Below are 27,427 nucleotides of genomic sequence, written 5' to 3'. Positions count from 1 at the left end.
ATCCCTGCTTTATGTCAGGCATGGTGCAAGGCTCTGGGGACACAGAAATGAAGGAGCTTGGTTCTTGTCCTCAAGGGCCTGCCTTATCATGTAGCAGACACACAGGACAGTGAACGCCAAACCACGGGAGGAATCGGCATGGCGCACTGTGGGCATTGGGTGGGGCTGCTTCAACCTCAGGAGAGAAAGAAATGGTTCACAGGATGGAGCTGGGGCTGGAGCTAAATTCCAAAGGAGAAGTAGCTTCTCAATAGATAAGACTGGGGACTCGCAAGAGGCAGAGACATAGCAGGATTGTGAGAAGGGTGGAGACAGTGGAAAAGGATATTTTATTTTATTTTATTTATGTATTTATTTTTGAGACCGAGTCTCGCTCTGTCGCCCAGGCTGGAGTGCAGTGGCACAATCTCGGCTCACTGCAAGCTCCGCCTCCCGGGTTCACGGCATTCTCCTGCCTCAGCCTCCGGAGTAGCTGGGACTACAGGCGCCCGCCACCACGCCCGGAGAATTTTTTGTATTTTTAGTGGAGACAGGGTTTCACCGTGTTAGCCAGGATGGTCTCGATCTCCTGACCTCGTGATCCACCTGCCTCGGCCACCCAAAGTGCTGGGGTTACAGGCGTGAGCCACCCCGCCCGGCCATTTTATTTTATTTTTATTTTACTTTTGAGACAGGGTCTTACTCTGTCATCAAGACTAGAGTGCAGTGGCACGATCTCAGCTCACCACAACCTCCACTTCCCAGGCTCAAGCAATTCTCCTGCCTCAGCCTCCCGAGTACCTGAGATTACAGGCTCATGTCACCAGGCCTGGCTAATTTTTGTGTTTTTAGTAGAGACAGGGTTTCACCGTGTTGGCCAAGCTTGGAGAAGGATTTCTAAGATTTATTTAGATACATGTGTGTCCCATCCCTTCTCCCTCATGGGGAAGGGGCTGTGGGTAGGGGCTACCTCTGTCTTCTCAAGCCCAGAGAGAAGCGCTTCAGAGAGGAGCCTTCCTTGGAAAGCCTGGTATGTATCTGTTTGGGGTCCGCATGGACAGGTTTCATACTCATGCCCTTGAAGGAACAGTCTGTGATGGGAAGACGTGCGGGTGGGAAGGGGACAGGAGGAAGGGGCTGCATTTCTGCACCTGGGAAATAACTGCATTTGGGTGGGAGTCGGCCAAGACATGGATCAGAATGTTCTGTGGACCAGATGTGTGCCTTGGGAGACGGATGCTGACAAGGGGAGGGAGAATGAGGAGAGTCCAACAGAGCGGGGAGGTGGCCAGGGAGAAGTAGCCAGTGCTTGTGTCCAGCTAAAGGGGAGGCATCCCCCACCACCCCAGGAACAAAGGCCTATAAGGCCCAGCTGGGGGCCCCAAGACCCCAGAGAAGCTCCTACAAGAAAGAGGTAGCTTCAAACATCTGCTAGGCCTCAAGAACCAGGCCAGCTAGGACTGGGCCAGCACCACCAAATGCAAATGTCCCTCCCCTGTCCCGTTCCCTTTCCATCCTTCCACCCCGGAGTCATCCACATCTGTGGCCGTAGGAGTAGGAGAAGTCTGTTAATCATCTAACAGTGAGCAAAAGTCACAAGGCATGCGGAGATTTTATCAGAGAGGGATCAACTTCCCCTGTGGAGTGATCTTTATAGCAGCGACTTTCATGGGAGGAGTAATTTTTATAGGTGACAAGGCAAAATCTGCATGTGGCTTATAACCCACGCGTGGTGTGCTTTTCCAGCTACAGCAGCCTCTAGACTTTCCCTCTTCTAAGCTGGACCCTTGGTATCTGGCAAAGCCCCCGTGGTTTTCTTCTCAAACCTATCATCCCTTCTGCTATCTGGTTTGTGGAGTTGCTTGCAGATGGCGTGGTAACCCCACACCTGCACAGTATCACCCGTTTTCTAACGCACTTCTGAGATCCAGGGGGAGCTATGGGCAGGTCCTGGATGGGCTGGAGACTCTGCCATTCTCATCACATTTCTGCCTGCTGATCTCATCACGGCCCTCAAGAACTCTCTGTTCCTTACAGATTACATGCAAATGGGTGCTATGGCCACCTCCCCTGGCTGGTGCCTGCCAGTCTGTCCTCCCGTCAGCATCATTGCAAATACTTCTGAGATAGAGCAGAGATGGGACTTGGATACCTGCCCTGCCTCATCGAGGAGTCTACTACAAGCTGCTTGGGGAGGGTGGCCCACGGCAGGCACGGACCCCAGTCAGATCATCCAGACATTGCACCACAAATCTTGCTCAAGGTGCCATGCCATGCCCACTGATTGCAGACCTTGCGGAAATGAAAATACTCCCACCTTAAGTCTTACTCAGGAGAGTTAACCCCATAGCCTGCACACACAGAAGACCAGAAAAATGACCATCTTTACCCTTTGCCTCATTATAATACTAAAAATCATGCCCGAGGGTGGAGCTTTAACATGCTAATGAGACATACCACACATCAAGAAGCATGTGACCAGACTGCACAGGCACTGAACATTCCCCCCTTCCACATGCTTAAACATCGCCCTTTTCCCACCCTACCTCCTTTCAGAATGCCAGGCGTGGTGGTTCATGCTTATAATCCCAGCACTTTGGGAGGTCAAGGTGGGCAGATCATGTGAGGTCAGGAGTTCAAGACCAGCCTGGCCAACATGGTTAAACCCCCTTTCCACTAAAAATAAAATAGTCAAGCATGGTGGTACATGCCTGTAGTCTCGGTGACTGGGGAGGCTGAGGCAGGAGAATTTCTTGAACCTGGGAGGTGAAGGGTGCAGTGAGCTGAGATCGCGCCACTGCACTCTAGCCTGGGTGACGGAGTGGGACTCCACCTCAAAAAAAAAAAAAAAAAAAAAAAAAAAAGGCCGGGCACGAGGGCTCACGCCTATAATGCCAGCACTTTGCGAGGCCAAGGCGGCTGGATCACCTGAGGTTGGGAGTTCAAGACCAGCCTGGCCAACATGGTGAAACCCCTCTCTACTAAAAATACAAAAAAAATTATCCGGGGATGGTGGCGCATTTCTGTAATCCCAGCTGCTTGGGAGGCTGAGGCACGAGAATTGCTTGAACTCAGGAGGCAGAGGTTGCAGTGAGTCAAGATCACACCACTGACTGCACTCCAGCCTGGGAGACGGAGCAAGACTCCATCTCAAAAAATAAATAAATAAATAAGAACGCCCTCCGGACTTTTTGGGGAGTCAGCCCCTGAACCTCCACTGTAGTGCTGCCTTCTTTACGTTTGAACATAAGCCTCTAATAAGAAGCCTCGTCCAGGAAAATTTGAGTACATCAGAGCCTAAGATCCCATGGTCGGCAACACTTCCTCTCTCCATCCCAGTCTCTGCCATTCTTGGTTTTTACCTCTTTCCCCCTAGGGCGTCACCTGCAGTTCCCCAAACCATCTTCTCTAGAGATGTTTGAAGAAATCTGAATATGCCTGGTCTCTTACAGGGGCCCTAAATGGGGGTGATTTTGCCCCCCAGGGGACATTTGGCAATGTCTGACATTTTTATCATCATGACTTGGGGTGCTGGTGCTACTAGCATCTAGTGAATAAAAGCCAGGGATGCTGCTAGAACTCCTTCAGTACCAGCCCCCAACTGTAACAAGGAATGATCCAGCCCCAAATGTCAGAAGTGCCGAAGTTGAGAACCGATAACTCAATGATGGCAGATTACATCTGGCTGTTCCTTATCTTGTGACCCAGGCAGGATGCTGTGAACCGAATCTATGTCCAGGAAACACTGGAAAACTGGCTGGCAGGACCCTGGGCACCAAGTCACAAAGGGAAGAGGAGGGGCATCAGAAGGCGAGCCATGAATCCCATGTACCTTCAACTGGAACAGCCAGGCGGTAAATCCCAAATGGCTCTCCAAAGCTCACTTGCTCGTGGGAGAAGGTTGAATTGAGTCCTGCCACCTCAAAGGTCAGCTCTTCTGGGGTGCCCTGAGCCACTGAGATGTTGATCAATAGGTCCTGTCCAAGCTCCACATGGTCAGAAGCCCAGGAAGCCTGCAGCCCTGACAGCAGCTCCACCAAGTGGACTGTGATGTTCCTGCAGATTGTGGAGGTGGTGGTGTTGCTGGTGGCTTGGATCTCCAGGCCGTGCCTCCCAGGGCCCATCAGTTTCTGGGTTTCTCTGTCCAGGGTCAGACTGTACGGTAGCGAGCCCTTTTGGGTGGTGGACTCGGCCAGGGTTATGTCACCCGAAAGCACAGTATAAGTCACTCCTGTTCCTAGGTGGGGTAAGAAAAATTTAAGAATGTTGGTAACAACCATGCAGTTGATAATACTATGGCAGCTCAGGCTCAGTCTCTGAAGCCTGATTCTGGATATACACATGGATACAGATACAGATATAAAGAAGTACGTAAGGATATGCCCCCTTCTCAAATATTAATAGTGATAATCCCTGAGTATTAGGTTAATGACTGATTTCGTCTTTCTTTTGAGAGAGTCTGGCGCTGTTGCCAGGGCTGAAGTGCAGTGGCGCAATCTCGGCTCACTGCAACCTCTGCCTCCTGGGTTCAAGCGATTCTCCTGCCTCAGCCTCTCAAGTAGCTGGGACTACAGGCACCTGCTATCACACCCAGCTAATGTTTTGTATTTTTAGTAGAGACGGGGTTTCACCATGTTGTCAGGATGGTCTCAAACTCCTGACCTCGTGATTTGCCCGCCTCAGCCTCCCAAAGTGCTGGGATTACAGGCGTGAGCCACCGCGCCCGGCCATGATTTTGTCATTTGGGGGTCCGCTCTGTTCATTTGCATATTCTAACTTATTTATACTATGCATGTCTTACCCGAGAACCTAAATATTTGTAATTTAAAAATTACCACATTTAGTTGCCAGGGATGTCCTGGTCAGGGGAGAAGGAGGAGGACTAAAAAGGAGCATTTCTTAAGGGTGGGGGCTGAGTTTTATGCATGAGAATTAGCTTTGGGTCTTGTTTTAAGCAGGAGCAAGTGAAGCCATTCCTTCAACCTACGCTGGTGACTGCCTGGAACCCTGCAAACCATCATGAGAACTCAGCCCATTCACGGTAAGATGGGGGCTCCCTTGCAGTTGGCAGATAGTTGTTGTTACTGGATGCTAAATATTGTGGTTGACTCTTAAAATCGGACTTAAATCAACAAATTAGGATTCTTTCCAATAAAAACCGAGCTAGCGCAGTTCTTGGCTGGATGATGATGATGATGGCTACGATGTAAGCCCCCTGAGAAGGAGAAACCTGACTTCCACATTTACTGCTGCCTCCCCCACACCCTGCAGAGTAGCAGGCACTCAATTAGTAGGATGAGTAAATAAATGAAGGATTATTTTGTTTCCTCAGGGGAACATATGAGCCCTCTTCATCCAACAAGCACGCAAGAACGGAAGAGCTTTCCTGAGCGCTGTGTTAAAGCCCCATTATGGCTTCCATAGCTATTGCTATGAGAAGGCTCCAGGTGGGATGTGAGTTCAAACTGAGCCACGTGCTCATTGCACTAGCTCTGTGCTGCCCTGTTTACATCAAGAGGCCTCTATTCTGATCTCAAACTGGGCCTGGGCTTCAGGAAAAACGCTGCTCTGGGTGAGGATGAGTCGTAGCCAGGGGGGTCTCTATTGAGAGAAAGGATGGTAATTGAAAATATTTAACAACCAACACTGCATGGGCACCAATCAATTAGAATGGATGCTCTGATAAATCAGAATAGACACTGCGACCAACAAATAGATGCCATGACCAACCAGAATAGACACTGTGACCAATCAGAATGGACACCCTGACCAATCAAAATAGACATGATAACCAATCAGAGCAGTGTCTGTGACCAATCAGAAAACACAGGCTGGGTGCGGTGGCTCACGCCTGTAATCCCGGCACTTTGGGAGGCCGAGGCAGGTGGATCATGAGGTCAGGAGTTTGAGACCAGCCTGGCCAATATGGTGAAACCCTGTCTCTACTAAAAATACAAAAATTAGCCGGGCGTGGTGGCAGGTGCCTGTAATCCCAGCTACTTGGGAGGCTGAGGCAAAAGAATCGCTTGAATCTGGGAGGTGGAGGTTGCATTGAGCTAAGATCACTCCACTGCACTCCAGCCTGGGAGAGAGCAAGACTCCATCTCAAAAAAAAAAAACACTGTGGCCAGGGGCAGTGGCTCATGCTTGTAACCCCAACATTTTGAGAGGCTGACACGGGCAGCTTACCTGAGGTCAGGAGTTCGAGACCAGCCGGGCCAACATGGCGAAATCCCATCTCTACTAAAATACAAACAAACAAAAAAAAAAATTAACCAGGCATGGTGGTACACGCCTGTAGTCCCAGCTACCAGGAGGCTGAGTCAGTTGAACCTGGGTGGTGGAAGTTGCAGTGAGCCAAGATCGCACCACTGCACTCCAGCCTGGATGACAGAGCAAGACTCTGTCTCAAAAAAAAAAAAAAAAAGAATAGATACTGTGACCAATGAGAATGGACATGACAATGAATCAGAGCAGTCTCTGTGACCAATCAGAAAACACACTGTGACCAATCAATCAGAATGGACCCCAGCCATAACAGCTGGCATGGCTGTACCAGTGGGTGCAGCTGAATACTGGCCTTGGCCAGTGGCAACTTGATTGTGCCAAGCTAGTCGATGCTGGCTGCACTGAGATGGGCTCAGGCCCAGTTGGTAGCAGTCCCAGTGCCACCTCATCCTAGTCAAATTACCAAAAGGAAGTGACTTGGAAGTTCGGTTCTACAGGGATGCAAAGAAGGGACTTTGGAAGGCTAGGAGTGCTCACTATCTTACTAGCCTTCTGACTCTGGGCAAACGTTTTAACCTTTCTGTATCTTCATTTCTTCATCTGTAAAATGAAGATAATACTAGTATGTAATGAGTAGGCAAGTTTATGCAAAGCACTTAGAACAGTGCCTGGCACACACTAGTTGCTAAATAAATGAATAAATGATAGCTTAAAAATCAACTTGGCCAGGTGTGGTGGCTCATGCCTATAATCCCAGCACTTTGGGAGGCCAAGGTGAGTGGATCATCTGAGGTCAGGAGTTTGAGACCAGCCTGACCAACATGGTGAAACCCTGTCTCTACTAAATACAAAAAATTAGCCAGGTGTAGTGGGACATGCTTGTAATCCCAGCTACTTGGGAGGATGAGGCAGGGGAATCACTTGAACCCAGGAGGTTGCAGTGAGCTGAGATTGTGCCATCGCACTCCACCTGGGCAACAAGAGCAAATAAAACTCCGTCTCAAAAAAAAAAAAAAAACTCAGTAGGTGATCCTTGTTACTGTTTATTTACTTTTTTTTGAAACAGGGTGTCACTCTGTTGTCCTGGCTGGCGTGCAGTGGCATGATCTCAGCTCACTGCAGCCTCGACCTCCCGGGTTCAAGCCATCCTCCCACCTCAGCCACCCAAGTAGCTGGGACTACAGGCATGTGTGACCATACCTGACTAATTTTTGTACTTTTTGTAGAAATGGGGTCTCACCCTGTTGCCCAGGCTGGTCCTGAACTTCTGGGTTCAATCGACTCACCAGCCTCAGCCTCCCAAAGTGTTGTAATTATAGGCTTGAAATGTAGCAGGACATGCCACAGACAAAACTCCTCAGACACCGGATTAAAGAAGGAAGAGGTGTTTTATTCAGCCGGGAGCGTTGGCAGACTTGTGTCCTAAGAGCCGAGTTCCCTGAAAAATAAACCTCTTCCTTCTTTAATCCAGTGTCTGAGGAGTTTTGTCCGCATCTTGTCCTGCTACAGAGCCACTGCACCCGGCCCGCTATTTATTAAGGCTGGGAGTTGGATAGATTTGGAGGAAATCAGTGATTTTATAGCTTGCCTTGATGTGCCCAATTCTGCAGACTCACCTCCGTCAAGCTCCACCTGGATCCACAGAGGATCCCCAAAGACAGCCTGGCAGAGAGGGCCGGCTCCTGACGGGGACAGGCCGGAGCATGCAGTCACACTGAGCCTCTCCATCTTGTCTCGCACGGTCACTTGCCTCTGGGCTGTCACATGCCACTCACTGGTTGTGCATTCAGCAAACACGGTGAATTCCCCAGGAGATGTGAACTGGTGGGTCACATTGCTGGACACACTGCCGGCCACAGTCAGGGACATGACCAGTGCTGGGAAAACACAAAGACACGCATTTATACATGCACTGACAGGGTCTGGATCTGTGCTCCTGCCCAAATCTCATGTTGAAGTGTAATCCCCAGTGTTGGAGGTGGGGCCTGGTGGAAGGTGACTGGCTTATAGGGGATTTTTCTCATGAATGGCTTGGCACCATCCCCTGGTGCTGTTCTTTTGGTAGTGAGTAGGTTCTCACAAGATCTGGTTGTTTAAAAGTGCATGGCTGGCTGGGCGTGGTAGCTCATGCCTGTAATCCCAGCACTTCGGGAGGCTGAGGCGGGCAGATTGCTTGAGGTCAGGAGATTGAGATCAGCCTGGCCAACATGGCGAAACCCCATCTCTACTAAAAATACAAAAGTTAGCTGGGCATGGTGGTGTACACCTGAAATCCCAGGCACTAGGGAGGCTGAGGCAGGAGGATCGCTTGAACCCAGAAGGCGGAGGTTGCGGTGAGCTGAGATTGCACCACTGCATTCCAGCCTGGGTGACAGAGTAAGACCCTGTCTCAAAAAAAAAAAAAAAAAATCCAGTGAGTACTAGTAACATTAGCAATAATAGTAACAACTTAGACCATGTCGGTCCTGGCCTGAAAACCCTCCTATTATCCTCTGTAGTGGGTGCTGTAGGGAATCCCCCAGATTCCACCCTTACGGCCTGAGGCGTGCATTCCCCCAGTACACCTGTGAGCTGTGGCTGAGGGCTCACAGCTGAATCCATGTCCAGGAGTCCCTTTTAGCCAAAGGAAGCTGCCTCGCTCAAACCTACCTCCCCTTCCGTGTACATCCTGCACCCCACCAGTGCTCAGTGCCAGGGTATAATGGTCTGGCTGTCTGGCCTTAACTGGAAATAACTCTGAGGGCCATCTCCTCTCAGAGGTTTCTGCAGGATCGGCAGGGCCTCTGTGGCCCCTGCATCCCAGTTCAACTCTCCTCTTGCGCCATCTTACTACTCCCTTCCCGTGCTCCACATCAGAGTCTGTTTCCTGGTTCCTGTGAGACAAAGTAGCAAACTCATGGAGACAGGTGCGCTCATTTCTGTTTGCCAGCATCATCACAGGAAGCCCCTGACTGCAGTGACAGGCAGCCCTCCAGAACACTTTGAAGACAAAACAGAATAGAGTGCTCGGCTTCCACGTGTCTAGCCTGAGTCACTATATCCCTAAAAAGATAAATGACTGGTCCTTTTCTTACATATAAGATAATGTCTGGCTGGGCGCAGTGGCTCACGCCTGTAATCCCAGCACTTTGGGAGGCCGAGGTGGGCGGATCACGAGGTCAGGAGATCGAGGCCATCCTGGCTAACACGGTGAAACCCCGTCTCTACTAAAAATATGAAAAAAAATATAGCCAGGCGTGGTGGTGGGCGCCTGTAGTCCCAACTACTTGGGAGGCTGAGGCAGGAGAATGGCATGAACCCGGGAGGAGGAGTTTGCAGTGGGCCGGGATCGCGACACTGCAGTCCAGCCTGGGTGACAGAGCAAGACTCCGTCTTAAAAAAAAAAAAAAGTCTGAGATGGCTAGTGATTATGCTTCTACAATCTACAACAAGATTTATTTTTATTTTTTTTTTTTGAGACAGAGTTTTTCTCTGTTGCCCAGGCTGGAGAGCAGTGGCATGATCTCAGCTCACTGCAACCTCTGTCGGCCAGTTTCAGGCGATTGTCCTCCAACAGCCTCTTGTGGAGCTGGGAATACAGGAATGCACCACCACGTCCGGCTAATTTTTTTTTTTTTTTTAGTAGAGATGGGGTTTCACCATGTTGACCAGGCTGGTCTTGAACTCCTGACCCCAAGTGATCCGCCCGCCTTGGTCTCCCAAAGTGCTGGGATTACAGGCATGAGCCACTGAAACCGGCCAACAAGATATACTTTAGTCATCTAGATGCAGATGTACTCTTGCACCCAAACTTTGATGTGATTTGACATGGACTGAAGCTCCACAACCCACATAGAAGCTGTGAGCCGCAACACCGTTTGGCAGCAGTCTGGCAGAACCTCTTTGAAAGACTTCTCCCAGGCTGTAGTTCTTAGTCTACTGTCCTGAACAAAACTAACTTTAACTCTTTAAAAAGCTTGATTTTTCTTCAGTTGACAAACCCCCCCTGTGGTAGACGGGCTAGCATCAACAGCTCTTCAGGACCAGGCTCCTGCTGAGTTTTTCAGCATCTTTCATTTTTCCAGAGTCCTGACCTCCAGACATGGCGAGGTGCTTGCAGTTATTTGAATACGCCACATGCTTTCGGGTTCATGCTACTCTCTTCTCTCTAGATCCATTGCTCTTGCCTTATAATTCTGGATCCCCCAGAGAGGACCCCAGCTCTAGGACACTCTAAGGCTCGTGTTGTTTTGTGGATTAGTGGTTTCCGACAAATCTCTGCACTCCCAACATCAGCTGTGTGCAGAAGAGGCCGATTAATAACGGAAGAACAATGTCAATCCCTAGATTTGCCAGAAGGTGGCGCTTAGCTAACCAACGCTGGATTCATCCAGATTTCACCTCATGAAAATTGTTCCGTAAGGCCCATAATACAATTTCAGAAATGTGGAAAATTTTCCATGACAAACACAGAACGAAAAAGGCTCTCCATGCAAATGAATATAAGGCAAGGTAAAAAGGAGCTTCTAAAAGAGAAGTCTTCTGACTTCTATGCAATGCAATTCTTCCCAGGAGCTCTTATTATTTATCTACAATGGATACAAACGGTTTGATTTAAAAATCTCACCTCTTGGACTAATGAGGAGTTAAGAAAAAGTAGGAGGCTGTACCAACACACAAGAGAAAAGCACAGTGATATGTACACAAAAAAATGTGGCTTCTGTACATTCAAAAATCAAAATTCATGCTATTTTCCATATCATAAACTGAGCTCTGTGGCTGCTAGTATTGATAAGAAGGCATCAGAAAGGCATTTCCCAGTGTTATAGAAATGATTTTTAAAAGGTGGGTGGCGACCAGGCACAGTGGCTCATGCCTGTAATCCCAGCACTTTGAAAAGCCGAGGTGGGCAGATCATCTGAGGTCAGGAGTTCAAGACCAGCCTGGACAACATGGCAAAACCCCGTCTCTACTAAAAATACAAAAATTAGCTGGGCATGGTGGAGCGTGCCTATAGTCTAAGCTACTCGGGAGGCTGAGGCAGGAGAATCGCTTGAACCTGGGAGACGGAGGTTGTAGTGAGCCGAGATCATGCCACTGCACTCCAGCCTGGGTGACAGAGCAAGACTCCGCCAACCCTCCCCCCCAAACACAAAAAAAATGTGGGTGGGTAGTTTCAAGGTCCAAATAATCTTTAATGTAAAGGAAGATGGACTATTTGGGTGGGGCAGTGGTGGAGGAGGTGCCACCATCTATTTCCTTTGAAAGAGAAAAAAATGCCAGGGATTGTTGCTTACAGCTAATGCCCAGAGAGCCTGCAAATGTCAAACAGTGCTCAATGTGTCTTAGATTTTAACCGCACAAAAACTTCCAGAGAGCAATACAACAAACACCCTTGGATTCGCCATCCAGACTTAACAAACATTAACATTTGGTCCCATTTGCTTCTGTTCTAAACCACTGTTTATCACTGAAAAGTCCTATGTAGCTGTGGGTCATAGCGGGGCTACATGCAGGCTATTTTGACTTATGCCAAATTCAAGTTGTACAAGATTTGGGGGCTGAAAGATTGTGTAACTTATAATCTGTTTTTTCCTTTTTAAACTCATAGCAATCAGGAAGAAACCCACAGAACAATGGCACAGGTGTTTGTATTACCCAGACATTTGCCCCCAAAGCACCACTGCATACAGTTTCTCATTTGACACCATTAAACATTCAAGGCAGCCACTAACATAAATGTGACAGGGGGCCGTGTGCAGTGGCTCAAGCCTGTACTACCAGCACTTTGGGACACCGAGGTGGATAGATCACCTGTGGTTAGAGGTTCGACACCAACCTAGCCAACATGGTGAAACCCTGTCCCTACTAAAAATGCAAATATTAGCCAGGCATGGTGGCACGTGCTTGTAGTTCTAGCTACTTGGGAGGCTGAGGCAGGAGAATTGCTTGAACCCAGGAGGTGGAGTTTGCAGTGAGCTGAGATTGAGCCATTGTACTCCAGCCTGGGCAATGCAGCAAGACCCTGTAACAAAAAAAAAAAAAAAAGAAAAGAAAAGAAAACCTATGAGGTAGACTGTTTGCAAAAGAAGTAGCAACAGTTCCTCCCATCCCGTATGGGAGCACCTCGCAGTGTGGCTCCATGCTCCTTCTATCAGTAGGTGGGGTCTACTCCTCCACCTCTTGAATCTAGTCTTGGCCATGGAACTTGCTTTGGCCAACGGTATCTTAGAAAATGTAACACAAGCAGAGATTTGAAAAAATGTTTGCGCCTCAGGCTCTGCTGCTAGGAACACTTTGCCACTGTGTGAATGAGCGTAGGCTAACCTGTTGGGTGACGAATAGCACATGCATCTAGCTGACATCCAGCTGACCACTAGGCATGTGAGTGAGTGAGGTCTTCCTGGACAGCCCACCCCAGCCAACTCCACTCACACAAGAAAAGCCGCCCAGCTCTCCAAAGAACCGTAAGAAATGGTAACTATTGTTTTAAGCCACTAAGTTTTGGGTTGGTTTGTTATGTGGCCAAAAAAAACTGAAAATACAACCTGGCTCAAGGCTCCGAGATTTCTCTTACCTCGGCGGGTTGTAGGGATCAAAAGTGTGGCCATCTCCTGGACTAATTATACAAGACAGGTTTCCTATGTAGGGTGAGAGGAGCCACGTCAGGGAGATGGTGACATTGTCAAAGACAAAACTCTCACTGGACACCACCAGCTGCAGGGCTGTGGATTAAAATACAAAATGCTGCATGCACTTGGGAAGCAAAATTGCACATTTCTGTTTATAACTGACTCTCTTCTGGCTACCTGTCCAGTATTTTTATGTGGGTCTTTTTTTTTTTTTTTTTTTTTTTCTCACAGGGTCTTGCTCTTTCACCCAGGCTGGAGTGTAGTGGTGTGATCACGGCTCACTGCAGCCTCAGTCTCCCCAGGCTCAGGTGATCTTCCCACCTCAGTAGAGACTGAGTAGCTGGGACTACAGGTATGTGCTACCACACCCACTAATTTTTATTTTTATTTTTTGAGACAGGGTTTCACTCTGTCGCCCAGGCTGGAGGGCAGTAGCGTGATCTCTGCTCACTGCAACCTCCGCCTCCTAGGTTCAAGTGATTCTCCCACCTCAGCCTCCCAAGTAGCTGGGACTACAGGTGCATGCCACTACAGCTGGCTAATTTTTGTATTTTTTGGTAGAGACAGGGTTTCACCATGTTGGCCACTGGTCTCGAGCTACTGACTTCAAGTGATCCACCCCCCTCAGCCTCCCAAAGTCCTGGGATTACAGGCATGAGCCACCACACCCAGCCTAATTTTTATATTTTTTGTACAGACAGGGTTTCTCCACGTTGCCCAGGCTTGTCTCCAACTCTTGGGCTCAGACTATCCTCCTGCCTCCCAAAGTGCTGGGATTATAGGCGTGAGCCACCGCGCCCAGCCAAGGGCAGCAATTTTGAATGAGGGAGTCTCTTAGCACACAGACAACAGCCCATGTGGGTGGCTGCTGTCTGTTTTCAGGGGAAGCTGGACATGCCATGAAATCAGAGGGAAATTTCTATGCTCAAGCAAGTTGGGGACTCACCTTCCCGGCACTGGTACCGCACCCACAGGTAACTGCCCTGAGTCGGACACAGGTTTCCAAAGTAGGTCTCATCTGCTGCCACCTGGCATGCCTGTAGCCCCTGGCACTGGCCTGGGAAGCACCCACATCCCAGCAGAAGCAGGAATGGTGTGTAAGACAAAAGAGGGTACATTCAACAGAGCTGCACAGAGCTGAATGGCCTCTCACCCACTCATTCATTTACCCACCATCCGTCCAACAAATAGCCTTTGATATCTCCTGAAGACCAGGCACTGGGCTAGGTACTCAGGGGAGGGAGAAGTAGGATTTCTGTCCTCAAGTAGCTGAGGGTCTAGCATCCCGGTCTCAAACTTCAGCCTGCACCAGATCCCCCTGTGAGTCTTGTGAAGATGCCACATTCCAGACCCCACCCTCAGCTATTCTGATTCAGTAGGTACGGCGTGCAGCTGGAGAACATGCATTTCTAACCAGTTCCTATGGAATGCTGTTCCTGACATTGCTGGCCCAGGGACCCCACTTTGAGAACCACTGGTCCAGTAGCATCTACTCAGATGGTCCAAAATAGAAATCTACACCCAGAGAACCAGTAGAGGGGGCAAGATTAGGAATCCTGCATCTATCAGGGTACCACATGCCCACAGAAGGGAGGAGCAGGGACAGCCCATTCCAGAAACTTCACAGTCATCCAGCACCTCTCCGTCCTGCCCAGTGAGATGTGTTAGATGCCCGCAGGGAAGCCTGGGAGAAAGAAACAGGTCCAGGACACCCACCTGTGCTTTTCCCAGTTGCCTGCTAGGTCCCACTTCTTCTGGGCAGTTGGCCCTCGGCCCACAGAGCCATCCTCACCCTGCTCTGCTTGTATCACAGGGAACTACATTTTCCAAACTCCCTTGGACACTAGCTCCCAGGTAGGCTTTGCCGATGGCCGGCACTGGTGAAAGACTGGAGGGTGGTGTATTCATTTCCAATCACTGTTGTAACAACCTACCACTAACTTAACAACTTAAAACAACATAGATTTGCCTGGGAGTGGTGGCTCCCAACTATAATTCCAGCACTTTGGGAGGTCAAGGTGGGTGGATTACCTGAGGTCGGGAGATCGAGACCAGCCTGGCGAACATGGAGAAACCCCGTCTCTACTAAAAATACAAAAATTAGCTGAGTGTGGTGGCATGTGCCTGTAATCCCAACTACTCAGGAGGCTGAGGCAGGAGAATAGCTTGAGCCTGGGAGGTGAAGGTTGCAGTGAGCAGAGATCGCGCCACTGCCCCCCATCCTGGGCTACAGAATGAGACTCTGTCTCAAAAAACAAGCAAACAAACAAAAGGGTAGATTTTTGTCCAGGTGTGGTGGCTCATGCCTGTAATCCCAGCAATTTGGGAGGCTGAGTCAGGTGGATTACTTGAGGTCAGAAGTTCGAGGCCAGCCTGGCCAACATGATGAAACTCCATCTCTATCAAAAATACAAAAATTAGCTGGCTGTGGTGGCACGTGCCTGTAGTCCCAGCTACTTAGGAGGCTGAGGCCGGAGAATCACTTGAACCAGGGAGGTGGAGGTTGCAGTGAGCTGAGATTACGCTGCTACACTTCAGCCTGGGCAACAGACTAACTTTGTCTCAAAAATAAAATAAATTAAAATAAATAAAACAGCACAGATTTTTTAAATCTCACAATTCTGTATGGAGGTCAGAAGTCTGGGAGGGCTTCTGACTGACACCAAGGTGTCAGAGCTGTGTTTCTTTTCTTCTGTTTCTTTTTTTTTAATTTTTTTTTTTTTTTTTTGAGATGGAGTTTCGCTCTTGTTGCCCAGGCTGGAGTGTAGTGGTGTGATCTCGGCTCACTGCCATCTCTGTCTCCCAGGTTCAAGCGATTCTGCTGCCTCAGCCTACTGAGCAGCTGGGATTACAGGCATGTGCTACCACATCCAGCTAATTTTGGATTTTTAGTAGACACAGGGTTTCTCCATGTTGGTCAGCCTGGTCTTTAACTCCCGACCTCAGGTGATCCACCTGCCTCTACCTCCGAAAGAGCTGGGATTACAGGTGTGAGTCAGTGCGCGTGGCCATTTTTTTTTTTTTTTAGACGGAGTCTCGCCACGTCACCCAGGCTGGAGTGCAGTGGTACCATCTTGGCTCACTGCAACCTCTGCCTCTCAGATTCAAGCGATTCTCCTGCCTTAGCATCCTGAATAGCTGGGGCTCCAGATGTGCACCATCATACCTGGCTAATTTTTGTATTTTTAGTAGAGATGGGGTTTCACCATGTTGGCCAGGCTGGTCTTGAAGTCCTGACCTCAGATGATGCACTCACCTCAGCCTCCCAAAGTGCTGGGATTACAGGTGTGAGCCATCATGCCCAGCCGGCTGTGTTTCTTTCTGGAGGCTCTAGGGAAGGATCTGCTTCCAATCTCATTCTTGTTGGCAGAATTCAGCCCTCAATTCCTAGAGGCCTCTCTTCAGTCCTTCCACGTGACCCCTGCATCTCAGAGCCAGCAACAGGGCATCAAACCTGTCTCACACTTGGAATCTCTCTGGCTTCTCCTTTTCCCACATCTGTCTTCTGCTTCTAGCCAAAGAAAGTTCTCAGCTTTTAAGGGCTTATGTGTTTAAACTGTGCACAATTGCATATTCCAGCATAATCTTTCTGTCCTAAAACCAACTGATTAGCAACCGTAATTACATCTGCAAAGTACCTTTTGTCACGGACCTTAACATAGCCTCAGGCTTGGTGTCTCATCATACCCACAGCTCCATGGATTAGGATGAGAAATCTTGAGGGCCACAATTCTGCCTATGCCAGACAGAAAGAGGTTGGAAGCCAGGGTACTTCTCATCGTGCCTCTCACAGCAGCTCCCCTGTAGCTCCAGCTCCCTCTGGACGGGCCCTCTGCACACGGTCCTATCTCCAACCGGCAAGCTCTGCCATGGCTCTAGTATCTGCTGGATGATCCTGACTTCTGATTTTGGCACAAACATCCCTTCCTGTTATCCTGCCAGCCTTTAAGGGTGGCAGCAGCTTTCCACGGCTGCTAATCTCAGTCCTGCAGCAGCATCCTTTGTTTGGCTCCTCAGCACTTTCATGACTTGGGAAACAAATTCCCTGCATTAAATTCCTTCTATTGAAAGACCTAGTTGGATGCACCCCTCAATCTGAGTTACTCTCGTGATGTGTATCCACAGCACTAAACTATAATCTCTAAAAGAGTGGGTTTATTTTCTTCTTGTTTTATTTATTTTTTGTTTTTTGAGACAGGGTCTTGCTGTGTTGCCCAGGCTGAAGTGCAGTGGCATGATCTTGGCTCACTGCAACCTCTGCCTCTGGGTTCAAGCGATTCTCCTGCATCAGCCTCCCAAGTAGCTGGGATTACAGGCACATGCCATCACACCTGGCTAAGTTTTGTATTTTTGGTAGAGACGGAGTTTCCCCATGTTGGCCAGGCTGGTATCGAACACCTGACCTCAAGTGATCCGCCCACCTTGGCCTCCCAACACACTGGGATTACAGGCGTGAGCCACCTCTTGCTTTTTTTAAGCATCTCTTCTCCCCTGCCACAGCAGTTCCCCCAATGGAAGCTCCAATTAACAGGCAGCTGTCAGCATTTAACTATACTCAGACCCCACCCCCCAGGATTCTGATTCAGTAGGTATGGGGTGCAGCTGGAGAGTGTGCAGGTCTAACAAGCTCCCAGGGGATGCTGATCCCGCTACTGCTGGCCCAGATCCGGCTGGAACAGAGCATGCAGGACTGTCAACTCCACTTGCAGAGTGCATACAAGGTGCTACACTCTTCCCCCAAGTTCTCCTGACCCTCACAGGAGCCCCATGAAACTTAGAAAGATTCTGCAACTTGCCTGGATCACCCAGGCAGCAGGGGCTGAGCTGGGATTTGAACCCCGACCTGCCGCCCTTTTGCCATGTACCCTGCTGCCCACATCCCAGGGGGTTCTGCCCCATCCTTGGACTTGGTCTAAGCAGTTTGCACTGGGGGTGGCAGCAGGGCTCACCTTCCAGCTCACAAATTAAACCACACAAAATAGTCGACATCCCCTTGTAATGGATCAACTGCCTCAAGATGCAGAGGCCACGTCCCTGCTGAGGATTTTTTCGAATACTGTTGTTATGCAGCAGGACTATCCTGGGCTCTCTCTCCACCATCACGGTTCATACTGCAGTCCACACCTGGGCCTGCCACCTCATGTCCTCACCACCTTGTCCCCCAGTCTTTCTCCTGGCTGGATCCTGCACTTCCTTCACAGCCAGGCTCCTGATGCCGCCCCCCTAAAGCTTTCCTGAGCCCCACCTCCACCCCGTGATGCGGGGGGCCCCTCTGATCAAACGGGAACACGAGCCACCACCACATCTCTGTTCTCAGATTAAATAGACTCAAAGAGAGGTCTAATTCCAGAACCTAAGGACAGAGTTTTTTCTATGACTCTTCGTAGCCACATATAATCCACTTAAAAAAAAAAAAAGGTAAACTAAATCTGATCTAATTCCAGGATTTAACATGCTTGCAGACAAACTTTAAAACCCCTTCAGGTCCCCAGATTCCTTGAGGCTCAGAATGTGGCCCAAAGACACCTGGGATCCTAAGTGGCATCACTTGGGAGCGAGTTGGAAATCAAGTGGGAAGTTTTTCAAAATTTTTGGTTCACTGCAACGTCTCCAGGACATAGAACAGTACCTGGCACATAGTAGGTACAAAATAAGTTTTGCATGACTAGATAGATAGTGTTTGCTCTTCTGGGTTGCAGCATTTATCACAGCATTAGTTAATTGCCTGTGTATCACTGTCTCCCCACTGCGCCGCGAGCTCTTTGAAAAACAGAGTTTGGGCCAGGTGCGGTGGTTCATGCCTGTAATTCCAGCATTTTGAGAGGCTAAGGTGGGTGGATCACTGGAGGCCAGGAGTTAGAGACCAGCCTGGACAACATGGTGAAAGCCTTTCTCTACAAAAAATACAAAAATTAGCTGGGTGTGGGGGTACTCGCCTGTAATTCTAGCTACTTGGGAGGCTGAGGCAGGAGAATCACTTGAGCCCAGAAAGCGGAGGTTGCAGTGAGCAAAGACTGTGCCACTGCACTCCAGCCTGGGCAACAGAGCAAGGCTCCGTCTCAAAAAAACAAACAAACAAAAAAACACAAGTGTTTATTGGCTAACTAAATGAATGAGGGATGAGGGTGCTTAGGTACAGACCCCGTGGGATCCTCTCTGCACTCGTCCTCCGACTCCCACAACAGAGTGCAGGGCTCCCCTCTAACGTGCTCTCTGAGCTGTGGGTGCCACATTTCAGGAACTTGCAGCTGAGCCTTTGAGGAAACAGGCCACCAAGCCCCAGCAGTGCCTCGGTGAGGGAGGTACATCCATTCTCCCGTCCGGGGCCCTTTCTGCTTGCAGGGGCCACAGCCTCAGGAACGCTGGAGTAAGAAGAGTCAGTGAAAAGCAGCCAGCTGATTTTAGCATTTCCTTTCGCCATGCCTGCTCCAAAAGGCAGGAGGACAGAGGAGCCATTCTCAGTTCCCCAAGGCAGGAGGAAGTTCTGGGAGTACTGGCGTCCCTCCCTGAATCTTCAAAGGGTCTTTGGGCAGAAGCAGAGGTTCAGAGGAGAGTGTCAAGCTGGCTCCCAGGACCTGAGGCTTGCGGCCTGGCCACAGGGGGCTGTGTCCTCGCTTAGCCAAGAAGCAGGAGACCACATGCCTTCCTGGACCCTTCAGCGGGGACAGTGGTGACTGCAGCAGAAAGAAGAGGGTTCCCCGATGTCCTGGACCAGGGAAGTCTCTTGGAGTTCTTACCTCCCAGCAGGATGCAAAAAACCCCCATAATCCCGGAAATTGAATCCTGGTCACTGGGCAAGCACAGCTCAGAAGTAGATTTAATCCGATTTAGAAAAACAAAGCCCTAGAGTAACTCTCCCACGTGAACAAGATACCATCCATCAGGAGCTTGGCTTCTGCGTTATTCACAGTCACAAAGATTAAGAACCAACCTTTCTCAACAGGAGAAGAGACAAATGACGGCACAGTTACACAACAGATGAAACAAATAAACCAGCATAACATGTATCAAGATGGATAATACATCTCAAAAACATGATGTTGAGCAAAACACAAGAACCAAAACGAAAAGAAAAATGCACTCTGTAGAATGGCACACAATATGATACCATTTATATAAACATTAAAACCCTGCAAAGTGGCCGGGCACAGTGGCTCACAATTGTAATCCCAGGAAGGCCGAGGTGGGCGGATCACCTCAGGTCAGGAGTTCGAGACCAGCCTGGCAAACATGGTGAAACCCCGTCTTTACTAAAAATATAAAAAATTAACCAGGTGTGGTGGCACACGCCTGTAGTCCCAGCTTCTCAGGAGGCTGAGGCACAAGAATCGCTCGAACCCAGGAGGCAGAGGTTGCGGTGAGAATAAATTGTGCCACTGCATTCCAGCCTGGGTGACAGAGTGAGACTCCATCTCAAAAATAAATAAATAATAAATTTAAAAAATAAAGTAAAAATTTTAAAAAGTCCTGCAAAAGCAACAGTCTGTAGTGTTTAGGAATACATGCCTAGAAGGTGAAAATAAAGCAGGCGCAGTGGCTCAGCCCGTAATCCCAGCATTTGGGGAGGCCGAGGCAGGTGGATTGCCTAAGCTCACGAGTTCAAGATGAGCCTGGTCAACATGGTGAAACCCCATCTCTACTAAGATTACAAAAATTAGCCGGGAGTGGTGGCACCTGCCTGTAATCCCAGGTACTCGGGAGGCTGAGGCATTAGAATAGCTTGAACCCAGGAAGCAGAGATTGCAGTGAGCTAAGATCAGGCTACTGCACTCTAGCCTGGGCCAGAGAGAGAGAGACTCTGGAAGGAAAAGAAAAGAAAGAAAAGAGAAGAGAAGAGAAAAAGAGAAAGGAAGGAGGGAGGGAAGGAAGAAAGAAAGGAAGAAGGAAAGAAGGAAGGAAGGAAAGAAAGAGAAGGAAGAAGCATGCATGCGATTAAGAAACACTGAGTTTGTAGCAGGAACAGGACTGTGGAGGGATCCACAGGGGTCTCCTAGTGTTGTATTCATTTTTCTTTTTCTTTTTTCTTTTCTTTTTTTTTTTTTTTTGAGACATAGTTTGGTTCCATCACCCAGGCTGGAGTGCGATGGCCTGATTTTGGCTCACTACAACTTCTGCCTCCAGGGCTCAAGCAATTCTCCTGCCTCAGCCACCCAAATACCTGGGATTACAGGCGTGTGCCACCAGCCCGGCTAATTTTTGTATTTTTAGTAGAGATGGGGTTTCACCATGTTGGCCAGGCTGGTGTGGAACTCCTGACCTCAGCCAATCCACCTGCCTTGGCCTCCCAAAGTGCTGAGATTACAGGCATGAGCCACCATGCCCGACTGTATTCATTTTTCTATCGAGGGAATCTTAAGCAAATGAGGCATCGTGTTCGGATCTGATGACGGTGGGTAGCAGATCTGTGAGAGTTCATTACAGTATTTTCTATTCTTGTCTATACATTTGGAGTATTTCAAAAATTTCAAAATTAAGTTAAAAAAGTGATGTTTCCTGCACCCAGCAGGGGTTGAGGCACACCATGCCCACCAGATCCATGGCTGGGTTTGATGTCAGAGTGGGTGGCTCACAGCCCCCTGCTTCCCTGCCGTGTGCCATGGGCAGCGAATGGCCAGTTTTCCCACATGTTGGAGGCCCACGGTCAGAGATGAAGATTATCAGAGGCTTCTGGAACCCTTTACTGAGCACAGCATACCAGCAACTGCCCTCTGCTGGCAGCCAGAGCTACAGAGCCCTTGGGCCCTACCTGCCACCTCATCCTTCACGTTGGCCCAGCTGCATCCCTGCTCCAGATCTGAGGGACGCCCGGCATCCTGGGTGCAGAAATGGGGGTTCTGGCGCCCATAGACGGCATCCTGGACCTGGATGACCTGCCCCGAGCCGCAGTGCATGGTGGCATTGAGTCCCTCGCAGGCCAGACTCTGGCCAACCCCTGAGGCAAAGGGAAGGCAAGACATTAGCGGGGCTCACGGTTACAGACAGGTGAGTGCCGGACGGGAAGAGGAGGGTCCCGGGGGTTGGGCTGAGATGCAAGAACCCGATAGGAGCTGCTTGGCAGGGGTGAGAAATAGAATATGATTGTCGGCAGCATTGTGCTGAGCCAGGTTCCCTGGGATCAGATCCAGCCGAGCCACACGGTGCTGTGTGACCTCCAGCAAGTTAGTTAGCTTCTCTGTGCCCCCACTGTAATACTAAACCTCATGCAGGCCGGGCTCCGTGGCTCACCCCTGTAATCTCAGCACTTTGGGAGGCCGAGACGGGTGGACCACTTGAGGTCAGGAGTTCGAGACCAGCCTGGCCAAAATGGTGAAACCCCCGTCTCTACTAAAAAAAATACAAAAATTATCCGGGGATGGTGGCTCACACGTGTAAGCCCAGCTACTCGGGAGGTTGAGACAGGAGAATCACTTGAACCCGGGAAGTGGAGGTTGCGGTGAGCCAAGTTCTCACCACTGCACTCCAGCCTGGGTGACAGAGCAAGACTCCATCCCCCCTCCCCCCAAAAAAAAAAGAGCAGGAAAGACAGAAACAGAGACGAGACAGGTGGGCAGGCAGGAAGGTGGGCAGGTGGATGGGGACAGGGCAGGGATGAGTGACGGAGCGTCACGTGGGCAGAGAGACATGCATAGAGACAGGGAGAGAAAGCTGCAGACAGAGGTAGGCTCAGAAAAACACGTACAGGTCAGCTCTTCAGCAGGGAGACGGGGACAGACACCGGCAGGCCCTGAGGAGCGAGAGGGTGACAGAGAGACCACAGAGGCAGGCAGAGAGTCAGAGACCAAGGGAGAGAAACAGAAAGAGTCAGAGAAAAAGAGAAGGGGAAGAAAGACCCAGAGAAAACTGGGACAGGGGAGGCGGCAAGAGAGAGGGTCAGAGAGATGGAGGCGGAGACAAGAGGGAGAGGCGAGCCTGGGGCGAGGCCCGCAGGCAGGCAGGGAGACAGGGTGGGAGATGGGGACTCAGGGGCACGGGCCACTCACGGAACTCGCACACGAAGGCGAAGGTCTGGGCGCAGTCCGAGGCCACCCACTCAGAGGAAGGGCCTTTCCCGATGTGGCCACAGGTGTCAGGGGCAGTGGTGGCCTGCCCTCCATGCCAGTTGCTGTAGGTCACGTTGGAGGTGTCCAACCAAGTCCCCGACCCTGGAAGGGCAACACGACCACCAGGACTCAGCAACTGTCTTCAAACTCCATTTATACAAATGCAGGGCTCACGCCTGCTCTGCCACTGGTGTGCAGCAGGTCAGCAATTAATGTTGAGGGGCTGGAGACCTCTCTCTCCAGGACCAATAAAGTTCTCTTCCTCACTGTCATCTTCAAACACTCAAATGTATGAACTGGAATACCAAATTGGAGAGCTTGCAAAAGGTGCTTTGATTAAATAAATGAGGCTGCCAGCTCTGTCTAACCATAATCAATAATTTATTTATTTTGAGATGGGGTCTTGCTCTGTCACCCAGGTTGGAGTGCAGTGGTGCCATTTCAGCTCGCTACAACCTCCGTCTCCCAGGCTCAAGTGATCCTCCCAACTTAGCCTCCTGAGTAGCTGAGACCACGGGTGCAAGCCACTATGCCTGGCTGATTTTTTTGTATTTCTGGTAGAGACAGGGGTTTTGTCATGTTGCCCAGGCTGGCCTCCAACTCCTGACCTCAAACTCCACCCGCCTCAGCCTCCCAAAGTTCTGGGATTCCAGGCATGAGCCACCACACCCGGGCTTGACCACAGTCTAAGGAAGAGCCAGGGGCCAGGCCCAGTGGCTCGTGCTTGTGATCCCAGCATCATGGAGGCGGGAGGATCACTTGCACCCAGGAGTTTAAGACCAGCCTGGGCAACCTAGAGAGACCATGTCTCTACAAAAAAAAAAAATTTAGTCAGGCATGGTGCCTGTGGTCCCAGCTACTCGGGAGGCTGAGTTGGGAGGATTGCTTGAGCTGAGGTTGGGGCTACGGTGAGCCATCATCATGCCCCTCTACTCCAGCCTGGGAGACAGAGCAAGACCCTGTCTCAATAATAATAATAATAATAATAATATAATAATAATAATAAAAAGTCCAGAAGTGGGCCATGGGATGTTTTAACATATCATCTTCATAAGCTGTGTCCCTTGCCAAGTATACCTGGGCAGTGCTGAGTTAAAACATAAGCAGTTATTGTTACTTTGGGCCTCTTCAGACCCTTGAAAATACTGATGTAACTCTTGAAGAGGAGTGTGTGTGTGTGTGTGTGTGTGTGTGTGTAAAACAGAACCATGTTGAGGACACCAGAGAGCTAGAAAACATTAAATATAAAAATTTACTATGGGTTGGGTGTGGTGGCTCATGCCTGGAATCCCAGCACTTTGGGAGGCCTCCTCACTTGAGGCCGGGAGTTCAAGACCAGACTGGCCAACATGGTGAAACCCTATCTCTATTAAAAGTACAAAAATTAGCCGTAATTCCAGCTACTAGGGAGGCTGAGGCAGGGGAATCGCTTGAACCTGGGAGGCAGAGGTTGCAGTGAGCAAAGATGGTGCCACTGCACTCCAGCCTGGGAAACAGAGTGAGACTCTGTCTCAAAAAACAAAAATGGGTACTGAAAAACATAACAATTCATTGAAAGAAATTAATACAAATGAAATGGTTTTTAAAAATCCAAATGGTACAAAGGGTATAAAATGAAAATATCTTCCCTCTCCAACCTATGGAGTTCTCCATCATTGCTATGTATCTCATAAATGATTCCAGGATGAATTGAATTGTATTCACACATCAGCATCTATGAGTGCCTGAAATCTATTTACATAAATGCCATGTGATTGCACACAGTATCTAGCCCTTGCTTCTTAAATGACATTAAATATTGGAGGTTGTTACCTCTCAGCCTAGTTAGAACGACCTCATTTTCTGCAACAGCCACACAGTAGCCCTGGAGAGGTTTTAATAGGCACAGCTCCTCTAGCTGGATGTGAATGGATGTTGAATACACAGAAATCGGCAATTGTTGCATCTACACCTCAAGAAACCATTCTGGAGACATTGCCTGCAGGGGCGTCTTAAGAATTCAAATCCCCTTGGCTGTGGGTTTTCTTAAATGAGCTTCCTAGTAGCTCATTTATGAAAACACTTCCATCCACTCTGGTGATGTTCTGTGGCTGTTCGGCACAGGCCATGTCTGATTTCTCAAACCTAGTAGCTTCTACAGGGGCAAAGAGAAGCTCTGGGTACCATGGTGCCCAGTAGGAAAGTCAGGCTTGGCCTTGCTCTGACTGGTAGAGACCCCACCGTGCACCACCAGTTGTGTCATGCTGAGCACGTCTTTTCTCTCTAGACCTCATTTTCCTCCTCCGTGAAAGTGGCCACGCTTACCTCGTGGGGTCTGTGTGAGGTTTAAACGCAAATGTTTTCTTGTCTATTCTCTCTCTCTCTCTCTTTTTTTTTGAGACAGTGTCTCTCTGTGTTGCCCAGGCTGGAGTGCAATGGCACAATCTTGGCTCACTGGAACCTCTGTCTCCCGGGTTCAAGGGATTCTCCTGCCTCAGCCTCCTGATTAGCTGGGATTACAGGTGCGTGCTACCATGCCCAGCTAATTTTTGTATGTTTAGTAGAGATGAGGTTTCACCATGTTGGCCAGTCTGATCTCGAACTCCTGACCTTGAGTGATCCACCTGCCTCGGCCTCCCAAAATGCCGGGATTACAAGCGTGAGCCACCACGCCCAGGCTCCTCGTCCATTCTCAATTGTGTCTAGGCACTGGGAAAACAAAAATGGCCGGCGTATGGTTCTTTCCTTGAAGGGCTTGTAGTCTAGGAGGGAGACAGACAACTAAGCCGTTGAAGCCACACCATAAGCACTGCCTTGGAAGTGTGAACAGGGCCCTGCAGGCTCATAGAAAATGACTCACCTGACTGCACTGGGTGGGGGAAGGAGCCTTCAGAGAATAAAGGAGGACTAAGACTTTCATTACAATTAGACTGTGAATGGAACCACGCTAAGCACTTGGTCTCCTTTAATCTCAGAGCAAGTGGGGAAAGACAGGTGGGACACTTTAAAAAATAGCTTAGTCATTATTTTCTGAGACTCAGTTTTCTCATCTGTAAAATGGGGACATAAGGCCGGGCACAGTGGCTCCCACCTGTAATCCCAGCACTTTGGGAGGCCAAGGCAGACGGATCACAAGGTCAGGAGATTGAGACCATCTTGGCTAACACAGTGAAACCTGGTCTTTATTAAAAATACAAAAAATTAGCCGAGCATAGTGGCATCTGCCTGTAATCCCAGCTACTCGGTAGGCTGAGGCAGAAGCATCACTTGAACCAGGGAGGCAGAGGTTGCAGTGAGCCGCGATCGCGCCACTGCACTCCAGCCTGGGCAACAGAGAGAGACTCTGTCTCAAAAATAAATAAATAAATAATGGGGACATAATAATTGTTCTCATTGTCATTGTAAGAATTCAACATGATAGTGACCATGAGGCATTCAGGATAGTGCCTGGCACTATCCTAGCAAGAACCAAAGCAGTCGGAGTATTACTATTAGGAACAGGCAAAGAAGTGAACATTTCTAGAGGGTCAGAATTTGATGTGCCAGATTTTGTGCTAGGCATTAGACATGAATTATTTTATTTAACCCACAACACGACCAAAGGGAAGGGTATCCATACCATGAGAGTTGGACATATTAATTTGTTCCGTGTTGCTTTGGGTGAGAAGTGATGGCAACAATTGCAAGCACAAGTTTCTCATAAAACACAGCGATCACGGCACCTACCCTCCGTGGTTCCATTCGGTGCCAAGTTCCACGTGAGTCCAATCCACCATTCCCTGTCCTGGGAGATGTGCTTCTGCAGAAACCGCTGGGTGCCTTCATCCTGAATGAAGACCAAATGGCCTCCTTGCCCCTCGCACCAGCTCTGGGCATCACGGAAGGTGCGTCCAAGTGGCACAAATTCATAACAAGCATCTCTGAAGGCCACCTGGCTTTTAGAGCAAAAGCTGCCCTCCTCTGGCTTAGCAGTGGTGGCCCTAAGCCTCAGAGGAAGCACCAGAAGTACCAAGCCCACTGCACTCATGCTTGAACCACTGCTGGTGCCTCTGGATGGAGCTCGCTCTTGAGACTTTCATATGCGGGTGCCCTCACATCCACCCATCATCCATCTTCCCTTCTGTCTTTGCATCACATAATGGTAGCTACCTTTTGTTGAAGAAACAAAAGGCTCAGCTTGACAGTGTCTGCATTTTTGCGTCACCCAGCTCTTTGTTCAACGCCTGCTCCAAAGCCTATTAATTTGTCAAATGGTCTTCTCGGGAAAGATAAAGTTGCTATATGACCTGTCTGCTTATCTTTCAGTCAACTGTTAGCAGTGGATAAAAAGTCCTTGCTATTGGTTTTATGTCATTACCCTGAGGGCTGTATGTTTCGTGCAAAGCCATCAGCATGTGGGAAGTGTGTGATAAAAGAAAAATGGCAGGAAGGTTAGAGAATGGCAGGAAGGCAGGAAGACGGTAAAGAAACCAATTTGCTTTTATATCCAAGCCCATTGTGCCGAGTGGCAGCTGTGCCCAGATGATACCCATTCTCCCCCAGCATGGCTGAAATCCTAATGGATATTTGGTCCCTTCTCTGATTCACCAC

The 27,427-nt window shown here is 49.4% G+C and overlaps 1 protein-coding gene across 1 annotated transcript in view; it reads right to left on the bottom strand.

Moving 5' to 3' along the window:
• The window catches only part of LOC116470316 (polycystin-1-like protein 2), a 52,203-nt gene extending 25,315 nt beyond the window's left edge, over nt 1–26,888 (bottom strand). Inside the window, exons 1-7 of the mRNA XM_058440450.1 lie at nt 26,564–26,888; nt 22,799–22,960; nt 21,565–21,750; nt 13,765–13,875; nt 12,764–12,911; nt 7,824–8,044; nt 3,812–4,216 (exon numbers count right to left, since the gene is read on the bottom strand). Of these exons, the coding sequence (XP_058296433.1) occupies nt 3,812–4,216; nt 7,824–8,044; nt 12,764–12,911; nt 13,765–13,875; nt 21,565–21,750; nt 22,799–22,960; nt 26,564–26,864 (1,534 nt within the window). The 5' untranslated portion in view covers nt 26,865–26,888. The remainder of the gene's footprint in view (nt 1–3,811; nt 4,217–7,823; nt 8,045–12,763; nt 12,912–13,764; nt 13,876–21,564; nt 21,751–22,798; nt 22,961–26,563) is intronic.
• Nucleotides 26,889–27,427: the final 539 nt, after the last annotated feature.

Source organism: Hylobates moloch, unplaced genomic scaffold (genome assembly GCF_009828535.3).
Source record: "Hylobates moloch isolate HMO894 unplaced genomic scaffold, HMol_V3 SCAFFOLD_6, whole genome shotgun sequence".
Classification (NCBI taxonomy): domain Eukaryota; kingdom Metazoa; phylum Chordata; class Mammalia; order Primates; family Hylobatidae; genus Hylobates; species Hylobates moloch.
This window is presented reverse-complemented; position numbering and strand designations above follow the sequence as displayed.